The following is a 22,761-nucleotide window of genomic DNA, read 5'->3' on the forward strand; positions in this document are numbered from 1 at the left end:
CTCTCCAGTGGTGGTCCTTGACCTCCTAGAACTCACATCCCCCCATATCTCTGAAAAGCAGCTTCAGGCCCCACCACCTCCAGGACCAAGCCCACCCTCTCTGCTCCTGCCCTTCCTCCGTGACCTTCTGGATTATCCTGGTGTGGCCCAAATGACCACCTCTGGCTTTGTGCCCATCTTTGTCATTTATTTCACAGATGGCCGAGTCTGGCCTATCGCAAGAACTCAGCTCAGGGTGTCTGTTAAATGGCTGCGTCTTCTCAAAATCCGGTGCCCAGAAATCCTCACTTGGTAAGAGTCCCATCCACTTCATGGTTCTCGAGGGTTCCAAAAAAGCTTTGGCTTCCTTGAGCTGCTTCGTTCCTTCCAGTGACTCAACCAAGCCGCTGTTGTGCTCCCTGTCTTCCAGAGGAGGAAATTGCACTGTAATGTGAGTGAGGCAGAACTCGAACCCAGGTCTGACAGACAGAAGGGGCACCCTGCTACCTCAGAAAGGATGCAAAAGGAAATGATGGGAATATAAATATTAATAATATACTATCTGCATGTATAAGTGTCGGTGTTTTATGTACATTGTATCACGTTGACCTTGTGAGGGAACAGGAAAGTTATTGATGGACCCATTGCATGGGGAAGGAAACTGAGGCTTACAAGTGGCATTCCTAGGGTTTCAATGGCACCCAGCACACCCTATGGCTAGGAAGGACAATGTTGTGCAAAGAAAGTGACAGAGATGCTGGAGTATGCCTGAGCTCACTCAGCTAACGAGGAGAGGGGGAGACCAGGGAATGTCCTGAGCCTCCTTCTCCTCTACTGGCCTGCCTCCGAGCCTGGCTCAGAGGCAGGAGCCCCCTCCTCCAGACAGTGCAGGGGGCCCTCCCCCTACCAGCCCCTACCAGCCCAAGCCTCCCATGACATCCGATCTAGCATCACCTGCCCGGTCATCGCTGCCTTAGCAGGTGCCCTATTATTGTGCAAGCGGGCACAGGGCTGGGGCCGGCTCCATAAAATCAGCAGCCGGTTGGCTTGAGCTGGCTGATTCTGCCCCCCGGAGTGTAGCTGTGACAGCAATGAATCACACTAATGGTGAGAGGTGGCATTCTTCCTCTTTGTGGCCTGGAGACAGGCATTTCCAAGCTCCTCCCCTGGCTCAGGCAAACACACCTGATCTCTCTCTCTCTCTCCCCCTCTGGACCCAGAGTGAGGCAGAGCAGCCAAGGACAATGTGGGGTGAACCAGATAGAGCTGGACAGTCCTCCCACCCTGGCTTTGCCCGGCCACCCCTGCCAGCCCAAGATCACTGGGAGGCCAGAGCCCTCTTCCCCATAGGAAGGAAAGAGAGCCCTGTGACCTTGGCGTGTACTTCAGCCTGGCATCCCCTCCTCCCCCGGCCCTGCCCACCCCACCCTCCCTGAAGCTTGCACTCTGCCTCTGACTCTCTTCCAAGAACAATTTGGCAAGTTCCAATCCACAACCTGCAAAAAACCCAGAGCGGTGGGGAGGGCCACAGCCTGGGGGCCCAGAAGGCAGATTGACCTATTTTTATGTGGTGTTAAGTAAACACAAACACCTCCATGCAAATAGACTTGAAAATCTTTGGAGTGGAATTCATGGGGAAGAAGGCAGTAGTTGGGAGATAAAATGGCCTGGACACCTGGGATCACTCTCTGAGGCCAGGGGACTTAGCACTCCCTTCTGGGAAGTGGCATGACATACCAGCTTTCCTACATAACCAAGTTACAGTTCCTATACCCAACCAAATTACAGAGAGCGGGCGCCTGCCAGGACTGAATAGACAGACATGGTCTCGCCCAGCATGAAATGCTGGTCCAGAGGGAAGACACACATTAAACAGCAATCCATGCCTGGATTCTGGATTCTTCTTCCCTGGCTCTACAACCCTAGGGGCTAGAGGGAGAGGGGCTTCCCCATTTTGTATGGAAGAGATGGGGTGGGAGAGAGGGGTTGTTCCTCAGTTTGAGCTTGGACGTGGGTAGATTAGGCCATCCTGGGTAGATTCTTATGGTCCCTCTTAGCCAGGGGGTCCTATCAGCTTGAATACTTCCAGTGACAGGGAGCTCACTCCCATAGCTGTGGGAACCAAGGACTGCGCCACCCCCCCAACATGAGGCCAAATTCTGCCTCCTCCCATGTGCACTTGATGGGTCTATCTCCTTTCCTTTCCTGTGCAGAGAGAAACAGGCTTGGAGCTGGATGGGCCTGGGCTGGACCTTGGCTTTGTCGCCAGCAGTGCAAACTCGGGCCAGTCCCACCGAGCCATGGTTTCCTTATCTGTAAAATTGAGATACCATAAGGTAGTACTGTTGAGTTTGGAAGTTGATCTGTGGAACGTGGTCAGCCCAAGGTTTGGCACATATTAGCTGCTTTATTTAGTTACTAATACTAATATTATAATATTATTTAGGAAATATATTATTAATTTGTTATTATATATTAATGATAATATTATCAATCATCCATTTCTTTGACTCTTTGTTATGTGTCCCATTTCCAGGCCACAAGACCCAGAGTATAGTCTTGCTTGCATATGCCCTGAAAGGATTTTTGAGACTTTTGAGCCCCTGTAATCACGAAGTTGACAATATTGAGGTAGATCTCAATGAAAAGCCTCCTTTTTTTTCCCCCCACCAAAGACCTAGGGGACAGAGGGCAGGGCAGTTGCAGAAGTAGGGAGGGCTCCCTGCATGTCCTGGGGGGGATGGCCGGGGGTAGCCAGAGCCCCAGGACCCTCAGGACCTGCACCTGCCAATTCAAAGCTCTACACAGAGCTCTAGCTCACAGAACCTAGACAGACCCTTTGAAGATTTGGGGGTGGGGCGGGCCAGGAAGTTACATTAGAACAAGACTTAGTCTTCACCCGCTGGGAACAGTGTCTCACAATAGAAACACACAAGACGCACAGAGATGGGGGCGTACCCCAGGGCCCTCCCGGAGGGTCGCTGGCAACTGGGCTCATTTGACCAACAGTCCTTTCCCGAACACTGAACTGGGGGGACACTTTCGGTGACCTCTGGCTCCTACAAGCCACCTCCTGTGTCACAACAGCAGGTTCACCAATGGATATTATCTGCCTGGCCTCCAAGGCTTGGAGCCGACGTATGGAGTGCTTCAGTGTGAGGCTAAAAGCCAGAGTCCGTGTGACTGGAGCACAGAAAGGAAGGGACTCATTCTACCTGAAGTCCAGGAAGGCTGCATAGAGGAGGTGGTATTTGGGGTTTGTGGGAGATGAAAAGGTAAGTAAGGGTCTGACCCACCCACACCCTCTTTGCCAAGTCCTTAGGTAGCAGCCCAGAGTCAACAAGGGAAGAGGTTAGAACCTCTGGTTCTCGGCCAGCCACGCCCTCAGGGGAGCTACCTGGACTCTCGGCTTCTGTGCAGGCCACACATCAGGTTCAGGTCCTGCCACAGGGCAGAGCCCGAGCCCACAGACTCGGGAGCAGGGGGAGGCAGGAGGGGGAAGGAGGGGGAGAGGAAGCAGAGGAACTTAGCGTCCAAGCTGCTGGCCTACACCTACCCCGACTGCCTCTTCAGCAACCACCGCCTCCCTCTGACCAAGCACAGAGTCCCCGTAGCCCTACAAGCACCCTACAAATACTCCAGCTTCTTGACACAAAGGAAAGCACTTAGAGCCACTAGGAAACAAACGGTGTTTTATTCCTTTCTGTGGCTGAGAGGGTAAGTCACAACACGGAGAACAGCAGTCCCGGTCACGGCGGCGCCGTTCGGTTAGTTTCCACAAGAACACGATGGATGGGATAGGGTCTGGCTGGACTCTCCATTCTCTATGACCTTCAACCTTTTGCTGTCCCCTCCGCTGCAGGGCTGTGAGCGCCTGCTCGGTCTGTCTCTAACCTGCAGCTGGCCCGCTGCACCTGCCTCTCTAACCAGGGAAGGCGGGGCAAAGGGTGCAGGAGCCGTTGCTTCCTCCCCGCCAACAACACGGGGGCAGAGAACCCTGCTCTCCCGGCTGCCCCTCCCCAGAGTATTGGCCCCAAAAGAATGGGTCCCCTTGGCCCTCGCCTCCCGGAGACCTCATTCAGGGACAGGAATCTGAGTCCAGAAGAGCTGGGCTATCGCTGGGAGTCTCAGAAGCAGGGAAGACGCGGGAGAGAAGCAGGGTTCCAGAGCCCATGGGGTTATTGCTGAGAAGATATGCAAGGGGCACATTCCCCAAGGAGTAGAGTAGAAGCCCCGGGCCCGGGATCCCGGGCTGCTGTGCCACAGGGCCAGGCAGAGGAGGACTCCGTGCTGGAAGCCCCAAGAGGAAATGACCACAGACGGGGCAGAGCCTGCCTGGAGGCAAAGCTGGGCTCACCGGCACCTTGCTGTCAACTTCCCATGGCCAAGAGACCCCAGAACAGACTCAGGTCGGGGCGGGAATACAGAAGCCAGGCTCTTGTGAAGGAAGTGAGAGAGGCCATGGAGAACGATCACAAAGGTGATGTAAACCTTTCCAAGTCCCGAGACAACGGGAGACCCCCACTCGTGCCCCCTACCCCCACCTACACCCACCCCTCAATCAAGAGAAGGGACTGGTCTCTCAAGGGAAAAAGCAGAGTCCCAGGCCGGGGCACAGGGGAATAGGGAGGGGCCGGTGGCGGCATGGCTCAGCACCTGCCCAGGAAAGCGAGTCTGGGGTCACTAAAATACAACATCACCCACAAACAAGCAGCCACAGAGACCACAGTCATCAAACACACACACAGACACATCACAGGAGGTGGACGAGACCGCAGGCCACGGGCAGGGGAAGGCAGGTGTTTGTTGCATCACTAAGTTGTGGACCGTGTTCCGGGGACGGGGAGGGGGCAGGGGACACACACGTTCTTGGCTTCTCCTGGGGAAAGATCTGCTGCTGAAGTGGCCGGTGTTCTTAAGCATCAACATTGGCATCTAAAGGTTGGAGCAGCTCCCTTCGGGTTCCGGAGGCTAAGGGGGGAGAGAATTTAAATTAAAACACCACTTGGGTTCCTTCCAGGAATCTCTATCGGCTGTCTCCCTGCCTTCAGCACAGCCCCTGTGTCCCCTGAAACCCGCAGGATGAGACCTACTCCGAATACCACATTCCCGGCAGCAAGCGGACTATGAGCCTGAAACACAGGGAAAGAAGGTGGAGGCGGGGGAGGGGGTGGCCCTCAGGAGAGGGCTTCTCTCAGCGGGGGCTGGAACCTGGGACACATGGAAAGAAAACTGTTAAACCCAGGGTTTCTATGTCAGGACACTCCCAGGAGCGGCTCACAGTCCCGAGATCTAAGAGAACAAGGTTTCTGAGGTAGTTCAAGTTTAAAAAAAAAAAAAGAAGACAGGACAAGTACTAGGTCATGCCTCCCGCCCTTGAGCCTCCCCATACCACTCCCAAGATGGGACCTGCCAGCCACCACAAAGGGACAGACCACCACGCGACCAGCCTGGACGCCCACTCCGAGATTGGCATCTATGGCCACCTCGCGCGTGGGCAATCACTGACCTTTCTGAGCCCATCTAGAATAGAAGATGGACGTAATGAGCCCTGCTCTGCTCGCCCACAGGGCTGTCATGAGGACGTAAAAGCACTAAGTAAAAAATTCACATGCAAGTGTGCTGTGTCATTGCACTCATGGTAAAAGCTGGTGTACCAGGCATTTCGGTAAGAGGAATCTCTTCGCTGACAATTCAGGATGAGATCATAGACCTGTCTATTACGCTTTTCGTGAGGCAGATGCGAGTGGACAGGAGACTGACCTCCACACCCCCCGGGCCCCAGCATATTCTAGAGAGCTCAGCAAGTGACACGGGCATGGACACAGAGGGGCGTGGTAGAAATGGCTGGAAGCTAAAGGGCCTGACTTCAAGTCCCACCTGTCACTTGCAATCTGTCTGTCCGCGGTGATCTCCGTTTCTTTTATCGATAAAAATGGGGCTCAACCCCACCTGTCCTGCTTCTTCTAGCAGGCTTGAGTGTGTGTGTTTTGTGAGTGTATTTTGAAAACTAAGGCATTTGACGGTTATGACTCTCCCGTGTCCCTACAATGAACAGTGGAAGCAAACGCTAAATGAATGCCCGTGAAGAGGGCACACGGAGGTAGGAGGGAGGGGATAATACACTGTTCTCCCTAGCTTTGTGTAGATCTTGAAAGTTTTATTATAAAATGTTAATATTTTAAAAAGTGGCCCTAAGGTACTTTCTGAATCATCATTAAAAGCCATTATCTTTATGCTCCTTTGTATCGGGAGTATTTCACGAACTATAATTTGCCCCCAAGTCTTGCCCATGTGGCAACGAAGATGACACCCCATTAACGACCGCTGCGTTCTGCAGAGGTCTTAGTTCCCAACTGTTTACTGCGCATGTGCGGGCCGTCTCCCCCGTTCCCGTCTGTCTGTCTCACCGGCCTCTGAGCGCGGCTCCTAGTAAAAGTGGTCCCACTGCTCTTCTCTGAGGAATGAGCAGTGACGGGGCCAGAGGAAGACACAGGCAGGCAGAATCTTACCTTCCTACCCGAGGGCTACACTTCAGTTCTCTGCTTTCTGGGGCTCCGTTGCTAGGGGGGAAAAAAAAAATAGAACCGATTGTAAAGAATGGACCCCTTGCCCTGCCCAGGGGGCATCCGCACCTGTGCCTGATGCGGGGGGCATCTGACCCTCACAGTGGAGAGGCGACTTGGCAGGATGTGGGGTCAGACAGATCCACATCTTGCCCCATTCCTTGCTGGTTTTAGGAATTTGGCATATTCCTTAACCCTGCTGGGTCCCTCAGTTATAAACTGTGGATAGTGATGTCTACTCCAGCAGGCTGTGCGCCCATGAAGCGGGGTCTGCCCGACATAGAGCACCTGCCCCATACACGGTGGCTGTCACAAGTCCCAGCCTGTTTGGTGGCAGTGAGGGAGCACGGCGGAGCAGAGGCCCCAGGGACCTCCTTCCTGGCACGGATGTGAGAGCACGTCTGGTGAGCTCTAGGGAGGCCATGGTGTTGGGCATCCAGCCTCCCTGAGCTATATGAGGAGCCGCCCAATTACTTCCACGGACACGTACCATTCGCAGTAATGAGGGTCTCCACCTGGGCCTCTTCATCCCCCGGAGCCCTACAAGAGGAGAGACACAGCCCTCCCGTTAGAGGTCCGCAGGGCAAACCCGCTCTCCTGGCCGCACATGGCTGTCTGGATCTGGCCCCTCCCGAGTCACTACGGGGCTGGAGCTCTCTCCACCAAAAGGGTGCATGGGGCAGGGGGAGAAGTCGGGATTGCAGGGTGCAGGGTCAGGGGAAGCCACCAGCACCCTTCACTGTTGGCCCCCAAGACAGGTAAGTGCAGGCAGGACACACACCCCTAGGCCTGGGGGCTTGGATGTGTGTCCTGCCAGACTTCAGATTTCTGAGGTCCAGTGCTACCCCTGGTTTTTATAGTGGATTCATGGGGTATGCCCCTTTATGGGTGGGGAGGTGAATGATAGGGAACCTAAGCTTCTACTTAGCCAAAGAGCCCCATGAATAGGTGACAAGCAGGGACAGTGTCCCAGGTCCTGTAGAGAGGAGGACCTCACAAGAGGCTCTGAGGCCCTCTGCTCAGCTGTCTCAAGGGCCTCCAGACAAGGGTCCAGCACCTTCTGGCCTCCCTCCCCTTCCCAGTGTATATCAGAAGAGAGGCGGGGCTAACCCTGGACATGTTTACCTCTCTTTTGCCTCAGGAAATGCCTGGCAATCCTCAAAACATCTACTCCTTACACCCATGGCCTCTTTCTGAGATAAGAACCCAAAAGAACACTCGTTTGGGTCCCCCCGTCCCCTCCTAGTGTTGTCCCCAGATGTCCACAGACACGGCATCCTTACCGGGGCTTCTGATTGAAACTGCACTTGCATCTGCGACCTGAAAGGCAAAGAAACCAGCCAAGGTCACGCTCCCGGCTGGAGCTCAAGGTCCTGCTCCTGGCTTGACCACAGTGGGGCTGCCATGGGGGACCACATAAAAAGCACAGCTACCTGTAGCAATCCTCTGTCGGCGTAGGACTTTTCTGAGCCAAGGTTCAACATTCAATGGCTCTACTACCTACCACAGTCGGCTGGATCAGACCGGGCTCCATGCAGCCCAGGCTCATATAAGAAAGACAAACACAGGGCGCGTCCCGGGTGGGCACTCTGAGGACATTCCCCCACGTTCGCCTCCTGGACACAGCACTGGGACAGCTACCCTGCCCCTTCTTATTGTTTGCTGGTTCTCATCAAGCATTTTCTTTGTTTGTTCCTCACGGTTTTACTGAGCACTTACTATGTGCCCCACGCTGTATTCGGTCCTAGAGATAACAGGGAGAACGACAGTCTCCTTCCCGCTCCCCGGGGAGAGCATGGCCAGGCTCTGACCCCGTTCTCCACCTGCTTAGCAGCTTACAGACGCCCCCTTACAGAGCGGACAGGGAACAGACAAACTTACTCAGGATAAGGAGAATCCCCACCGAGAAGAGCACCACGGCAAACACCAATCCCCCAATCCTCAGCGTCTGGTAGTCTGCCAAAGGAGCGAGGGGGAGACATAGAAGGGAGGGAAGGCGGAAAGGAGCGTGGTTTGCCCTCCCCGGGGCAGGGCTGCACCTCCCCCTCCCTACCCAGGGTTCCCATCACTGCTCACCGTAATGAAAAGGGTCCTTTTCTTCCTCCTGCTCAGCTGCTGAAAAAGTAAACAAGGGTGGGCAAGAGAAAGACAGCAAGATCTCTGATTCCGGAGTCTCCCCCAAGGCGCACAAGACTCACTTCCCACTGAGGGATGCCTGGGGAGGACAACCCATTAACCAGAGATACCTAGGGGAGCACCGAGGGGTGGGCCTTCCTACTAGGGCCAGCCTGAGAGCCGAAGGGGGTGCTGTCAGAGGCCAGGTGAGCTTCTGCTTCTACAGCACATCTCATCCTTCGTATTCTCACATCATCCCCCGAGGCAGGGTCTAGAACCCCCTTGTTACACGTGGGGAAGCTGAGAAAGGAGGAAAGACACGTGACTTGCCCCAGGCCAGAATCTAGAGTAGGTCTGGCTCCCAAGGTTCAGGCCTGAAGTCTACAGGGACCCCCAGGGCTGAAGGGCTTAAAGCAGAGCCTGCTGGGCCCCTTGCCGGACAGGTGGGCAGGCTTGTGTAGGGTCTGGGAATACCTGCTGCCTTCTAGCACCTTATCTGCCGACTAAAGCGGGGACAGGGGAGTCACTTATCAGCCACATAGAATGTGAGATTCCCCCCAGCCCTACGGTCCCAAAGGGCCAGGACCTGGAAGGGTACTTACCACTGGCCAGGATGGTGGGAGCCAGAAGGCTGCATAGAAAGATCAGCACCGCCTCCATGGTGTCTGTGGACGGAGGAGGGAACGTCATTCTCTGCACAGGAGACTCTCCACCCACCCACACCCAGCCTGATGTGAGGGCTGAGTCAGGCTCCGGGCTCCGAGTACTCTCCACACGGAGAGAGTTCAGGCAATTGAGCCAAAGCTGCCATGGCAGAGCGTTCAAGCTGCCATGACAGAGCGTTCACAGAGACAGCTCCACGTGCAGGAGCTCAGCAACTTTGACGGAATCCACGCCATCAGCAGGCACAATGACTGACCCATTCTGCAGGTAAAGAACCTGAGCCTGAAGAGGTTAAACGACACCTGTGGGAGAGTAAGCAGCAGAGGCCCAGTCCTCGCCCAGCTCGGAAGCCCTCCACCACAATGCCTCTCCTGTATGGAAGCCAGAAGACACTAAGGGCTTTGGAAATGACCCCAGCGGCGCCCTCCTCCCCAGGCCACTAAGATGTCTGGGACTTCCTGGCCCAGTTCCCCACAGGCACATGCACCGGCAGTCTTTCTTCCGTAAGACGAAATGGGGCAGGTAAGCGGAGGTCTCCCTAGTCCAGCCAGCCACGCGGGGCGGGAGTCTTGCTGCTTACTGGTCTCCATATGGGAAACCCTGAAATGCTGACAGCTGTCCCTTCAGTTATGCCCGACACCCTCACCTCGACAGGGCCTGAGCCAACTCCTCCCACAGCTTTAGTTCACAGTCCTCCAGAAAGGCGGTTTGCTCAAACCAAGGCAGCGCGGACACTGGCTCTCGGAGCCTCAATGCCCTGACCTCTCCCCTTCCCTGGACTTCTGCTCGTGAGCTCATCAAGCCCCTGTCCCTGGAGCCAGGGACCCCAGGATAGGCCATCTGCATGGAGGCAGAAGGTGGCCAGGTGGTCCCTTCCAGGGACAGATTTCAGTGGAGTTACACATCCCTCCCGCCTGGGCTTAAGGAACTGCAGTGAAGAGCCAGCAAGGAAAAGCAGGGAAAGAACCCAAACCAGGAAAGCACGAGGCTGTCTTCCCTTTATCCAGGGGGTGACACCGGCAGTGGCCTGACCCCTGGACCAGGACGGAGTGGCCAGGACCATGCTTGCTCCCTCGGACTTTCCCCACCCGAAGCGAGCAGCCCCGGGTGCCCTGCCCCTCTCAGCCACCAGAGGTCACAACAGCCACATCCAGAGCCCCGAGGAGGCTCAGCCGTGGACGGGGGAGGCCGCTTGGGTAGTGTGTATCAAAAGGCAGTAATTGACTTCTAATGCCATCTCACCTAATATTGGTAATTCTTTTCAATTTTACATACCTTATATGTATAAAAACGTAGGTAGGTAGCACACACATATAACGAAGCACAGTAACAAGATCAACACCCATAATGCAAGAACGAGACCTTCACCGACACCTGCAACCGCACACCTGTACTTTCCTCCAGCCTAACCCCCGGCCTCACTCCCACAGGGGAACAGCACCCTGGACAGTAGACACCCATACCTGTGTCATCATTCCCTTGTTGTTATTCAAAGACATTTCTTTTTAAAGATTTCTTTCTTTCTTTCTTTATTGGAGAGAGAGAGAAAGCACGTGAGCAGGGGGAGGGGCAGAGGGAGAGGGAGGGAGAGTCCCCAGCACATTCCCTGCTGAGCCCTATGCAGGGCTCGATCCCGGGACCCTGAGACCATGACCTGAGCCGAAACCAAAAGCTGGACACTGACTGAGCCACCCAGGTGCCCCAAAGACATTTTTTTAACTTAACATGTAATTCACATACCATGAAACTCATTTAAAAGTGTACATCCAGCACTTTTGGGTACCTCCACAAAACTGCGCACCCACCATCGCTAATTCCAGAACACATTCATCACCCTGAAAAGAAACCCTGTCCCTGCCAGCAGTCACTCCCACTCTGCCCTCCCCACCTCCCACCCCAGGCTCGGACAACCCCTGATCTACTTTCTGTCTCTGTGGATTCGCCTATTCTGGACACTTTATGTAAAAGAATTGTCCAATATGTGCCCTTTGGTATCTGGCATCTTTCACGGAGCAGCACATTTTCAAGGTTCATCCATGTCAGGCGTCAGAACGTCACTCCGTTTTACAGCTACTATTTCAGCATATGGCTAACCCTCCTGCTCTTCTTCTTAAAAACCTATTTATTATGCATGAAATAAAATGGTGTTTAATGGAGCTTTTTTTAGCTTTGTAATTACGACGTGTTGTTGTTTACAGGGACTGGCTATTTTTGGTTCACGTGATGTTTCTAAGTTTCATCCACTGTGACGTGACCATAGCTCATGCGTTTCTGAAGTCGTGCAGTATCCCATCATGCAGATTAATTATTCTGTCCATGCTCCCACCAGTGGATTTTTTTGTTGTTGTTTTTCCCATTTTGTGTGATTGTAAATAATGCAGCTGTGAACACTTTTCTGCATGCTGCCCAGGGCACACATGCAAGGCACTGTTTTTCAAATTTTTTGCCATCATTTTCATATGAAATACTTTTTTTAAAAGATTTTATTTGACAGAGAGAGACACAGCAAGAGAAGAACACAAGCAGGGGGAGTGAGAGAGAGAGAGAAGCAGGCTTCCCACGGAGTAGGGAGCCCAATGCGGGGCTCAATTCCAGGACCCTGAGATCATGACCTGACCCGAAGGTAGAGGCTTAACCCACTGAGCCACCCAGGCGGCCCTATAGTTTCCCTTCTTAAAATAAAACAGCTAGGCCCATGAATGGGTCACTGTGCAGTAGAAAATGCATGTTCTAGAGACAGGCTGGGGAGTGAGGTCACTGAGCTGTACCGTATACAAACTACCCAACTACCCATCTTACAGAATACTCGCAAACTCCTTTCCAAAATGATCATGCCTGTTTCCACAACCCACCAACTGCATGACTGTCCCTATTTCTCTGCATCCCTAACAATATTTGGCATTGCCAGACTGCATAGTTTCCGCCAACTGAGAGGTGCAAAGTGTGGTCTTCATTTGATCCCTTAGTGATGGAGTTGGGCATCTGTTTATTTGCCATTCCTGTTACTTCATCAGTGATGGCTTTCATGACTTTGGCTCCTTTTTTTCAAGTGGGTTAACATGATTAGGATACTATCCATTTATTATTCTGGATATGAAATCTTTGTCATTAAGTACTGCAAATGTCTCTTCCCAATTAGTGCTTTGACTTTTCATCTTTTGTTACTGTCATGTCATGACCAGAATGTCTTAATCCTAATGTAATTGAATGCGATGTTTTTTGTTTTTTTTTTTTTTTATGCATCTTGTAGAAGACAATCTTTGTCGGCCCGAGTCAGAAGGAATTTTCTTCTGGACATTTTACAGCTTTGCCTTTGACATTGAAATCTTCATTCCACCCAGAACTGGTGTTCATGTACGGGAGGAGGTAGGGATCTACTTTCTACTAGCTGTCCTGGCACTATGTGTTGGCAACCCATCCCCTCTCTCCTCTGGAATGGTCCTGCTGCTTCCATCACATACCCAGTTTCTACTCAGGTGTGTGTGTGTGTCTGTTTCTGCGACTCCTTTTTTGATCCGTTGGTCCATCTGTCTGCTCCCACGTCAGAATCAGTGTCTCAGCTGGTACAGCCTGATAGTAATCTTCCCATGTGGTAGAAGAAATTCCCCTCTTCATTTTCTTCTTTCTTCTCTTTCTCTTCCATCAGGAATATCCTCCCTATTTTTGGTCTTTTACTCTTACATAGAAATTTTAGAATCAGCCTGTCCAATGCATCTAACACGACTGAGGATCTCATTGCAAGAGGTCTGTGTGTAGAACCACCCAAGGAGAACTGGCATTCGTGTAATCTTGAGTCTCTTTTCCATAAAAACACCTTTCATTGGTTTACGTCCTTTTTAATGTCTTATAATGGTTTTATAAAGGCTTTTATATCGGTCTTGCTCATCTTCTATTAGATTTCTGCCTGGGTGCCATATGTTTCTTCCTGGTATTTTAAATGCTATCCTTTGTGTGTGTTTTCTAACTTTTGCTGGCACAGAGAAAGGCAATTGATTTGTACATATTGACCTTAAATCCAATCTCACTAAACTCTCTTACTATTTCTAATAATTTACCTGTGGAGTTTCTCTGTGGACACATCACCAGTAAATGACAGTACTGTCTCCTCTTTGCCGATGCTTACCTTTTGTTGATTTTTATTTCTTGTCTTGTGCCCTGCCAGGCCTTACCGTAAAATGTAGACTAGAAGCAGGAGTGCTGGACACGCACACATGCAGTCATGTTAGTGGCTTTTCTTTTTACTTGTATTTCATTTTTGTGTGTATTTTTAGTTCTTCCCAACCTTACTGTGATGTGACACCTAACAATATGTTAGGTTTAAGGTGCGATGATTCATTTGATGCTTGTTTATGCTGCAAAATATTGCCACAATAAGATTAGTTAACACCTCTACCACCTCACATAATTACCTTTTGTGTGCATGGTGAGGAACAAGAAAATGTGGCCTAAATACAATGAAATATTGTTCAGCCATCAAGAGAAGGGAATTATGGATTTTAAATAGATTTCTTCTAATGTTTTATAAGTTCCACCTCTAATCCTGGTTTTCTAAGATGTTTCTGTTTTACATTATTTACGAATGAGTGTTCTACATCTACAGATTTGACCTTTAATCTATCAATGAAAGAAATTATGTGTGTGGATCATCTAATGTCAAATCATCCTTGCATTGCTGGGATAAAACCAATGTATTGTCTTTTTAGTAACCTGATGGTTTTGGTTCACTGAGCTTTTGTTTAGGATTTTTGCATTTCTGTGCTTGAGTAAGGTTGGGCTGCAATTTTTATTTTGTACTGGCCTTCCCTGGTTTGGGTATTGTGGTAGTCCTGGCCTCACAGAACCAGTATTTCCTCTCTTGCTCTTCCCTGGAAGAGTTGGCAGAAGACTAAAATAATCTATTCTTCGAATGTCCGGTAGTACTAAACTGTGAAGTCATCCGACTTTGTCTTTCCTTTGTGGGAGGATTTTCAGTTGTCTTTTCCACTCATTAATGGCCATGAGACGCCTCAGATTTCTCTCCTTGAGCATATTTAATGAGTATGATTTTTAGAGCAATTTGCTCTTTTCTTCTTTCAAACTTAATGCCATACCGTTGTTTATAGTATTTTCTATTTATCCTTAGCAACCAGTAATTTCTGTTGGATCTGTGGTTATGTCTTTTTTTTTGCATTCTTCATATTGTTTATTTGTGACGACTACTTTTTTTTCTTTTTTTAATGATTTTATTTATTTATTTGACAGAGAGAGGGATCACAAGTAGGCAGAGAGGGAGGCAGAGAGAGAGGGGGAAGCAGGCTCCCTGCTGAGCAGAGAGCCCGATGCAGGGCTGGATCCCAGGACTCTGGGATCATGACCTGAGCCGAAGGCAGAGGCTTCACAATTTCACAACTCTCTTTTCTTCATCAGCTCCACTAGATATTCACCTATTTCAAGTCTTTTCAAGAACCTGATCTTGGCTTTGCTGATCCTCTTCACTGTGTTTTAAATTGTCCTCCATCCTGCCCTTATATGTGTTCTCTGACTTTATTTATTCAGCATCTCCCTCTACTGGTTGAGAGATTATACAAGCTATTTCTAGTTGAATGGTTACCTTTGGAATTTCACCATGGGTGTTTGCTATAGAATGAATGTTTGTGTCCCCCAAATTCATGTATTGAAACCTAATCCTCAATGGGATATACTTGGGAGTTGGGTCTTTGGGAGGTGCTTAGATCCTGAGGGCAACCCTTATGAATGGCATTACTATCCTTATAAAAGGGAGCTCTCTGGCTCCGGGATGACTCAGTCAGTTAAGTGTCTGCCTTCGATTCAGGTCATGATCCCAGGGCCCTGGAATCGAGGTGCAGGTCGGGCTCCCAGTTCAGCGGGGAGTCTGCTTCTCCCTCTGCCCCTCTCCCCAGGGTGTGGTCTCTTTCAAATAAACAAATAAAATCTTTTTAAAAAAATTTTTTAAATAATAAAAGAGAGTTCTCTCGCCTCTCCCACCAAGTGAGGCCTCAGTGAGAAGATGGTCACCTGTGAATCAGGAAGCGGGTTCTCATCAGACACCAAATTTGCCAGCACCTTGATCTTGGACTTCCAGCCTCTAGAACTGTGAGAAATAAATTTCTGTTATTTATAAGTCACCTAGTCTATGGTACTTTGTTATAGCAGTTCAAGCAGACTAAGATAGTATTTGATTTAACAAAGGCTTTTAAAGAGTCTAATGTTAAAAGGTATCAGAGTAACTAAGCATAATACCCTCCCTCAAAAATTAAAAAAAGAAAATCACCTCCCTCCTAATATGTATGCTATTGTTGTAAAACTTTCAGTTCTTTTTTTAAATTCTATGACATGGATATTAGTATTTATGTTTCGTGGAAACATGTTTGTTTAGATTAACCCACATGTGTGGTAGCCAGCCTTCAAGATGGTCCCCAGGTTTGAGAGCCTTAAATGGTCCCCTCCCCCACTGCACTATGTGGCCAATAAAACACAGTGGAATTGATATGTCACTTCCAATATTGGATTACAAAAGGCACTATGGCTTTCTTTCCTCTCTCTCTCTCTCTCTCTCTCTCAGATTACTTGCTCTTAGGGAGAAATCACCTGCCATGTCTTAAGGATGCTCAGTATCCCTGTGGAGAGGCCCACGTGGCAAAGAACTGAGGACCTCAGCTCAAAAGCTTCTAGAGAGTAGACCTGCCATGAGCCAAGTAAGTGAACTTGGAGGCAGATCCTCCAGCTTCCACACAATTGCTCCCCACCGCTGACAGTTTGATGGCAACCGTGCTAGCGACGCAGAGCAGAACCGTGTAGCCCAGCTGCTGCCTCATTCCTGACCTCTGAAACTGTACGAGATCACGAACGCTCTTGTTTGGGGCTCATTTGTTATGCAGCAGAAGATAACTAATACAACGTACCTACTAACTGATTTCTTCATGATTCTTTTTGACTCTTAGCCATTTGTCAAGACATTTCCTTTACTCCTCAAGAAAATCTTTCTAGAATTTTCTTTAATGAAAATCTATCAGTTACAAACTCGATTTTTGTGCACCTGAAAATGTTTTCATTTCACCCTTCCAGTGCACAGACTCAAGGGTGATCCTAGTGATTGTGACCTACCTCTAGTGTTCCAGCCTTAGTGTAATGCCCTCATCTTGAATGGGGACAACAGCTGAGACTGGCTGCTGGCCAGGAGAGGGATTTTTTGGCCCCTCACGAGAGTAGAAAAGACACATGTAAAGGGTTCCAGGGCACCCGTTACTGTTGTGCATTTTCCTCAACTCTCCCAAATCCTCTCCATGCATGATCAGGTTCAAGTACACTGAGCACATGCTGAATCCTAGAACGAGGCGTATTCTTCTGGGCTCTGCCAGGGATAAATAGGTAAACAAGACATAACCTCGGCTTTCAAGCATTGGTGGGGTCTGGAAGCAGAGGGCTCTAGTACATCAGCAAGGGTGAAGAGAGCTTCACGGGAGGGAAAGGCAGAGGTAGAGACTACAAAGGAGACTCCTTTGGGGCAGGGACAGAGGGAGAAGGGAATACAACAGGGGACCTGGAACGATCCCATGGAGGAGCGGACATTTCAGCTGGACCTGAAGGATGGGATTTTTTTTTTTTTTAAGATTTTATTTATTTATCAGAGAGAGAGAGGGAGAGCGAGCGAGCACAGGCAGACAGAATGGCAGGCAGAAGCAGAAGGAGAAGCAGGCTCCCTGCTGAGCAAGGAGCCTGATGTGGGACTCGATCCCAGGATGCTGGGATCATGACCTGAGCCGAAGGCAGCTGCTTAACCAACTGAGCCACCCAGGCGTCCCAAGGATGGGATTTTTGCTGGACAGGGGCAAGAAGAGAAAAACTTAAGGGCCTTCTGGCAAAGGCAATAGCATGAACCAAGGCAATGAGAAGGGAACACGGGAAGCAGGGAAAACAACTAGTACTCAGTTCAAGTTCTAAGTTCAGTCCAAGTTGCCCCTCCAGGCACTCCACGGTGATGGCCTGAAGGGGCTACCGCAGAAGGACTCTGAATAAGATCCCTCAGGAGAGAGGGCCTCCGCCATCAGTAATGCCTGCCCAGCACAGGAGGGAGCTGAGACAGCAATCGGCCAAGTATGTGCCATTTTTAGAGTAAGCTACCTTCCAAACAGTGAATAGTCCTGTTGAGGGAAAACATGAAGGGTGGACGGCGAGAATTCTAAGTCAGAGGGTGGAGGGCCTCGAATGCCAAGCTGAAGAGGAAAGACCAGTCTTTGTGTTCTGAAGAAAGCACTTCTGATCGAGTTACAGTGTGCTCAAAGAAATACTGTTACAGATTTGGAAAGTCACCAACTCCCTGCTCCTCCAAGCTGCAGTCCAGGCCTGGCCTACACCAGCCACACCTCGGCACAGGCCTCCTCACGGTGCCGCTTGGCCCCAACGGCCATTTTTAAGTCTTGTTGGTCCCACTGGCATGGCCCCTGAGACAAGAGGCCAAACACACACACAATGTTCTTCTCTCACTGCTGCACCGAAAAACCCATCTGGGCCTCCCCTCCCTCCCACACAGCCACCCCTGGTGTCCCACACCTTCCCCAGCCCTCCCGGGTACCACACATTCCTCTCTCCCAGACAGGAAGCAGGGCTGCCTGCGGCTGGCTAAGGGTGGGTGCCAGAGGAGGGGAGGTTAAGAGGTGGTAGAAGTGACAAGTCTCCTTTCCAGGCCACAGAGTCTAAGGAGTAAATAGAAGAGGGGGTTCAGGAAGGAACATGAAGCCCCATATGCACAGAAGGCCCCGAGCCCCCGTGTGGGGGTCCCTAAGAACTGGGCTCTCCCGGTCAGGGGTCAGGACACGTTGTCACCATGAGGTACCAGACCCCCTCCCTCTACCTCTCCCCAGCCCGGAAATTCTAGATCCTTTAGGCCACCCCTCCCAGCTGGCAGAAGGCATCAGCCACAGTTTGCTTCCTCCGTGGCAACCCATGAGAGAGAATTCGGGTTTCCACTTGTTTCTCTTCCCCTCCTTTCTGTGTTCTGTTCTCTCGACATCTGTCAACGGCGGGCATTCAGGTGGCAGTGGCCCTTCCATGTTAATTTTGTTCCCTGATCTCCCTGCCTTTTGCATAGTTGCTTTCCACATGTGCGAGAGAAAGCACTCAGAAGAGTCTCTCCGGCGATTATCTTTCCATTCTGAGTCACATAATTTCACGTAATTGCTGGGCAAAAGCTGCTCCGAAAAAGAAGCCACTGGTTGATGAGGGAGCCGTGTGCTCTATTAGTTTTGATTCCCTGCAGCCGTGAGGGAGATCAGAATACCAGCTCCATTGTGAAAATAACTCCGAAAAAACCGCCCCAATGTGCACCGGCTCCCAATCACAGTGGGACTGGATCGGCTCACGCTCAGCCCTCTGTCCGTCCGCACCCCCACCCCAGCCTCGCGGCCCATTCGTCACGTGCATCTCACCTCCTTGCCTTCCTTCAGGCTCTGCCCATCGAAAACATGCCCTGGGGGATCACCAAGGCCTGGGTCCCCGCAGGATTCCCCGAAGAAAGCCGAGCCCCTCCTCCCACCCCTTCCAGACAAGACATGCTGAAAGGGACCCTTGATGGGGTCACAGAACACAGGGACCCCATTATTTAGGTGAATGGGTTACCCTTGACTGTTACAGTATTCCCCGGACACGTGATATAGCCTGAGATGTACCCAAATCCGCAACAGAGAGGCCTGGTAAGAGAAGACGGCACAGTGTATAAGCAGAATAAAACTAAGCTGTGCGGTTTACCAGATGCAGCTGGAGTCACAGCACCCGGGGTTAGAAGGACGGAGATAAAAGCTCTTATCGGAGGAGAGTGAGGCAGAACAGGGATGGAGCCTATGAGCACAGCTGGTCTGGGCACACAGGGACTGGGAGGTGGGCAGGCCAGGCTTGCAGGACGGAAGGCCATGAAGGCAGCAGGGAAGAAGACAGGGCCCCGGCAGGAAAGGGGGCCACCAGGGCAATGAGAGGGGGCAGGAGGAAAGCCCCCTGCCAGGCTCCTCGGCTCGCCAGTGGAAGACCACCTTTGACCGGAGACATTCAGGGGGACCATGGTGGCTTCTGGAAGGCGAGCAGTGGCGTCAAACCAGAGAGGGCCTACAGAAGGTTTGGAGCTCAAGTCCTAGTCTCTCAATGGGAGGGCGAAAAACAGGAGGGGGAAAAAACTAGAAAAAAATTTTTTTAAATAATGGAAAAGTCCTTTCTACTTCTGCTGGCCCTGCCGCGTGGCCGAGCTGAGTGCAGGCGGCATAGCTCTGAACAGTCTAAGGCTGGCAAAGGACTACAAAGAGAAAAGGTCCAAGACTAGAAAACATCACCAACAAACTGGTCTGATTTACCACGGCGGGGAGGGGTCCTAAGACCTTGATTGGTAAGTCTTACAGTTTGGCAGGCAAACAGGACAAGGTCATCTGATCTGTTTGTGTCAAGATCTCTTTGGAGACGGGGGACAGGCCCTGGTGGCCTTTCCAGGCCTCCGTAGCCTGGGACTCCGTGAAAGGGCTGTGTCGCACCTGGTAAGTGTGACCATTACTTCTGGGTTACATGTGCTGATGAATGCGGCTGCGGACGTGGCCAGCACAAGCCGCCAGATACTGCCCAAACCTGGCGTTTGGCTTTGGAATGTGCTGGACCTTATGAGAAGTTAGGTATGATAATGTCTCAGCTGGAAAGGCTGGAATGTTCTTGATCTTCTCTGGTACCCCCTTCCACAGATGATGTCTCCCTGCCTCCCCATCCATGCCGGGGCAACAGGCATCCTCGACCCTCAGAAAACCACCGCTCCCCCCTCACACACAGAGGCCCTTTCCTGTCACTGCTCGTCACCTTCCTGCTTCCAGTCTTGGATGCTCTGGCCTAAAGCTCTCTTTGCTTTGCGGGTTTTATGTGCCAGAATAAAGAGAAAGGAAAGAACAAAAGGACAGTCATCATCTACTTGACAGCTGTGTCTGGAAGAGCTCGGAGGGCACTTTTCTACACCCCTTCCTGCCGAGCCCAGCTCACCTCTGGCTCCTTCTCTGCTTTCAGGGTGGGGTGTTTGCCCCTCACCTCATGTCCCCTAGGACCAGTCACCTGGAAAGAGGCCAGGACTACTCGGTGGCCTCAAACCACCGAATGGATGCCCTAAACGCTGGCCTTGAAGCTCCCCAACCACAGTGACCCAGAGCCATGAGCCTCATCACCTGCTTCTGTAAAATACGGGCTGCACTGGTCCTCTTCGGCCCCTTCTGGAAAGCAGCTTAGAACCCCTTCCTCTTATGAGACCCAACTGCAGCTTCCCTGCCTGGACGCCTCTGGGTGACGCTGCCCAGCCCCCGCCCCCAGGCCAGTGGACCCCCACCCCAGAGCACGCCCCCGAGCCAGGGGAGCTTCAGGATGCAAACTTCCCAAAGAGGGACCCTCAGGGCCAGGGCTCCTTGCAGCTCACACGTAGCCCAGTCACCACTCACGCTGCGCAGTTCCTGGAGCCCAGCCTTGACGAGAGTGTGAAACGGAAGGTGGAGGAAAGGCAGGGGAGCCTTCTAGGTGGTAGGGAGCAGTGAACTTGGTGGTAGGAATGAGCAAGCTGCTGCTGGCAGGTGGGGGCTTGGGGCTGGGAACAGAGGCATGCCTGGAACACAGGAGTCCTTCTATCAACTCCGTGGAAGGAAATGCTAGGAGCTAAAAAGTCTGCGAAGGGATGACCATATCTGAAGCCCAGTTTAGGGGCCTGGACTGGTACAAGAGGTCATGGCAAATAGCCTATGAGGTACGTATTCCCATCAAACCCATTTTAAAGGCAAAGAAACTAAGGTGGACAGAGAGTGGTCCCCTGGAATGTAGGAGGATTCTAGACTTCAACCCAGCTTTGTTGGCTTCCTACTGGGAGCCCAGGACTCAGCCCAGGGGAGAGCTCACATCTTCTCGGTGGGCTACCTGCACTGCAGCTGCCCGGGCAGAGGGGAGCCCACATCCCCAGGCAGCGGCACCCTGCTCCTTGCTTCTCCCCCAGCCTCGTGGGCTGAGCTCTGCACAGGGGGCCACGACGGAGGGCCTCTGAGTGAACGTTATCAGCCAAGCTCCCCAGCATCTCAAGCTTCATCCATATTCATACAGTGAATATGCGCTGCCTGCCAGCTCGCCCTTGAGGGAGAATTTATAGTCCCTTGTTGGACAGAGAGCTGTTTACTCAGGAGGGTGATTTTTTTCTTTTTTAACAGATTCCAGAATTCTGCAGCTGATTAGGGCGCACTTGTGTCACGCCAAGAACTCTTCTCAGTGGTTTAAATATCCTAACTCATTTCATCCTTACAGCAGTTCCAGAAAGTGACTATGATTAGGATCATCCCCATGAGACAGATGGAGAAACTGAGGCCAGGAAAGTCAAGTAACTTTTGCCCGAAGTCCTAGAGCTGGAAAGTAGCAGAGCCTGGATTTAAACCCAAGATATCTGGCTCCAGAGTCCTTGTTCTGAGCCACTCTACTGTCCTACCACTCTGCCACGCAGTGGTTTTGTGGCCTTGAACAAGTTACTCTACCTCTCAGAGCCTCTGCTTCTGAAACACAGAACAAGAATAGTAACGTGCATCTCAGGAGCTGTGAGGATCAGAAGAAATCACTCTGGTGCACAGGCCACTACGGCCGTTCTGCTCACACCCTTCCCATCCAAGATGGGCATCTTCTTTTGGAGCAGAAGGGATCCTCCCCCGCTCCAACCCTGTAAGTCTTCCCACTAGAAGATCTGAGACCTCAGTGTTCCTCCAGTGGCTGTCCCATCATGGGAACCAAGGGGAAAAGGGTCAAAGCTGCCAAGCTGGGAGGTATGGGGGTCAGGGAGATTGTGGGGGTGTCAGCCAGCAGCCTACAGGGGAAGAGCCAGCAGGGAGGGAGGTGTGGGGAGAAGGGCCCGGGAGTAGGCCCGGGCTGAGTGTGCTCTGGCCCTCCAGCTCCCATGCCAGCATTGCCCATCCTACAGTTTGTCTCTGAATAGGTTACCTGCCTTGTCTGGCCAAGATGGAGTTGGGTTTCTGCTGTTTGCCATGAAAAGAGCTGTCCTGGGGCACCTGGGTAGCTCAGTCGGTTAAGCATCTGCCTTCAGCTTAGGTCATGACCTCGGGGTCCTGGCATGGAGCCCTGCGTCGGGTTCCCTGCTTGGTGGGGAGTCTGCTTCTCCCTCTCCCTCTGCACCTCCCCTGCTTGTGCTCTCTCTTTCTCTCTCACTCTCTGTCAAATAAATAAATAAATAAAACCTTTAAAAAAATAAATAAATAAAAAAGAAGGAAAGAAAAGAGCTCTGTCGTGTCAGTGCTGAGCTCTGTGCTGGGCAAACAAGACCACGCTTCAAGCAACAGCTGTTGATATTAATGACCGTTATCACCCCCCAACGCCTTCCCCTCCATGTTGTCCGACCTTCTCGTGGGAAATGGGGAAGAGAAAGAGAGAAGGAGCCGGAGCTGAGGAG

General features: G+C 51.5%; 1 protein-coding gene across 3 annotated transcripts in view; it reads right to left on the reverse strand.

The window, feature by feature from the left end:
- Positions 1-155: 155 nt before the first annotated feature.
- The window catches only part of FXYD6 (FXYD domain containing ion transport regulator 6), a 34,032-nt gene continuing 11,426 nt past the window's right edge, over positions 156-22,761 (reverse strand). The window contains exons 2-8 of one of the 3 annotated variants that reach the window (XM_032357935.1): positions 9,263-9,325; positions 8,622-8,660; positions 8,427-8,501; positions 7,829-7,865; positions 7,036-7,085; positions 6,492-6,542; positions 156-423 (exon numbers count right to left, since the gene is read on the reverse strand). In XM_032357935.1, the coding sequence (XP_032213826.1) occupies positions 6,514-6,542; positions 7,036-7,085; positions 7,829-7,865; positions 8,427-8,501; positions 8,622-8,660; positions 9,263-9,320 (288 nt within the window). In that variant the 5' untranslated portion in view covers positions 9,321-9,325 and the 3' untranslated portion in view covers positions 156-423; positions 6,492-6,513. Of the gene's footprint in view, positions 424-3,654; positions 4,951-6,491; positions 6,543-7,035; positions 7,086-7,828; positions 7,866-8,426; positions 8,502-8,621; positions 8,661-9,262; positions 9,326-22,761 lie in introns of those variants that run through there. The other 2 variants (XM_032357937.1, XM_032357936.1) reach the window with 2 other exon arrangements.

This window comes from Mustela erminea, chromosome 9 (genome assembly GCF_009829155.1).
Source record: "Mustela erminea isolate mMusErm1 chromosome 9, mMusErm1.Pri, whole genome shotgun sequence".
Lineage (NCBI taxonomy): Eukaryota > Metazoa > Chordata > Mammalia > Carnivora > Mustelidae > Mustela > Mustela erminea.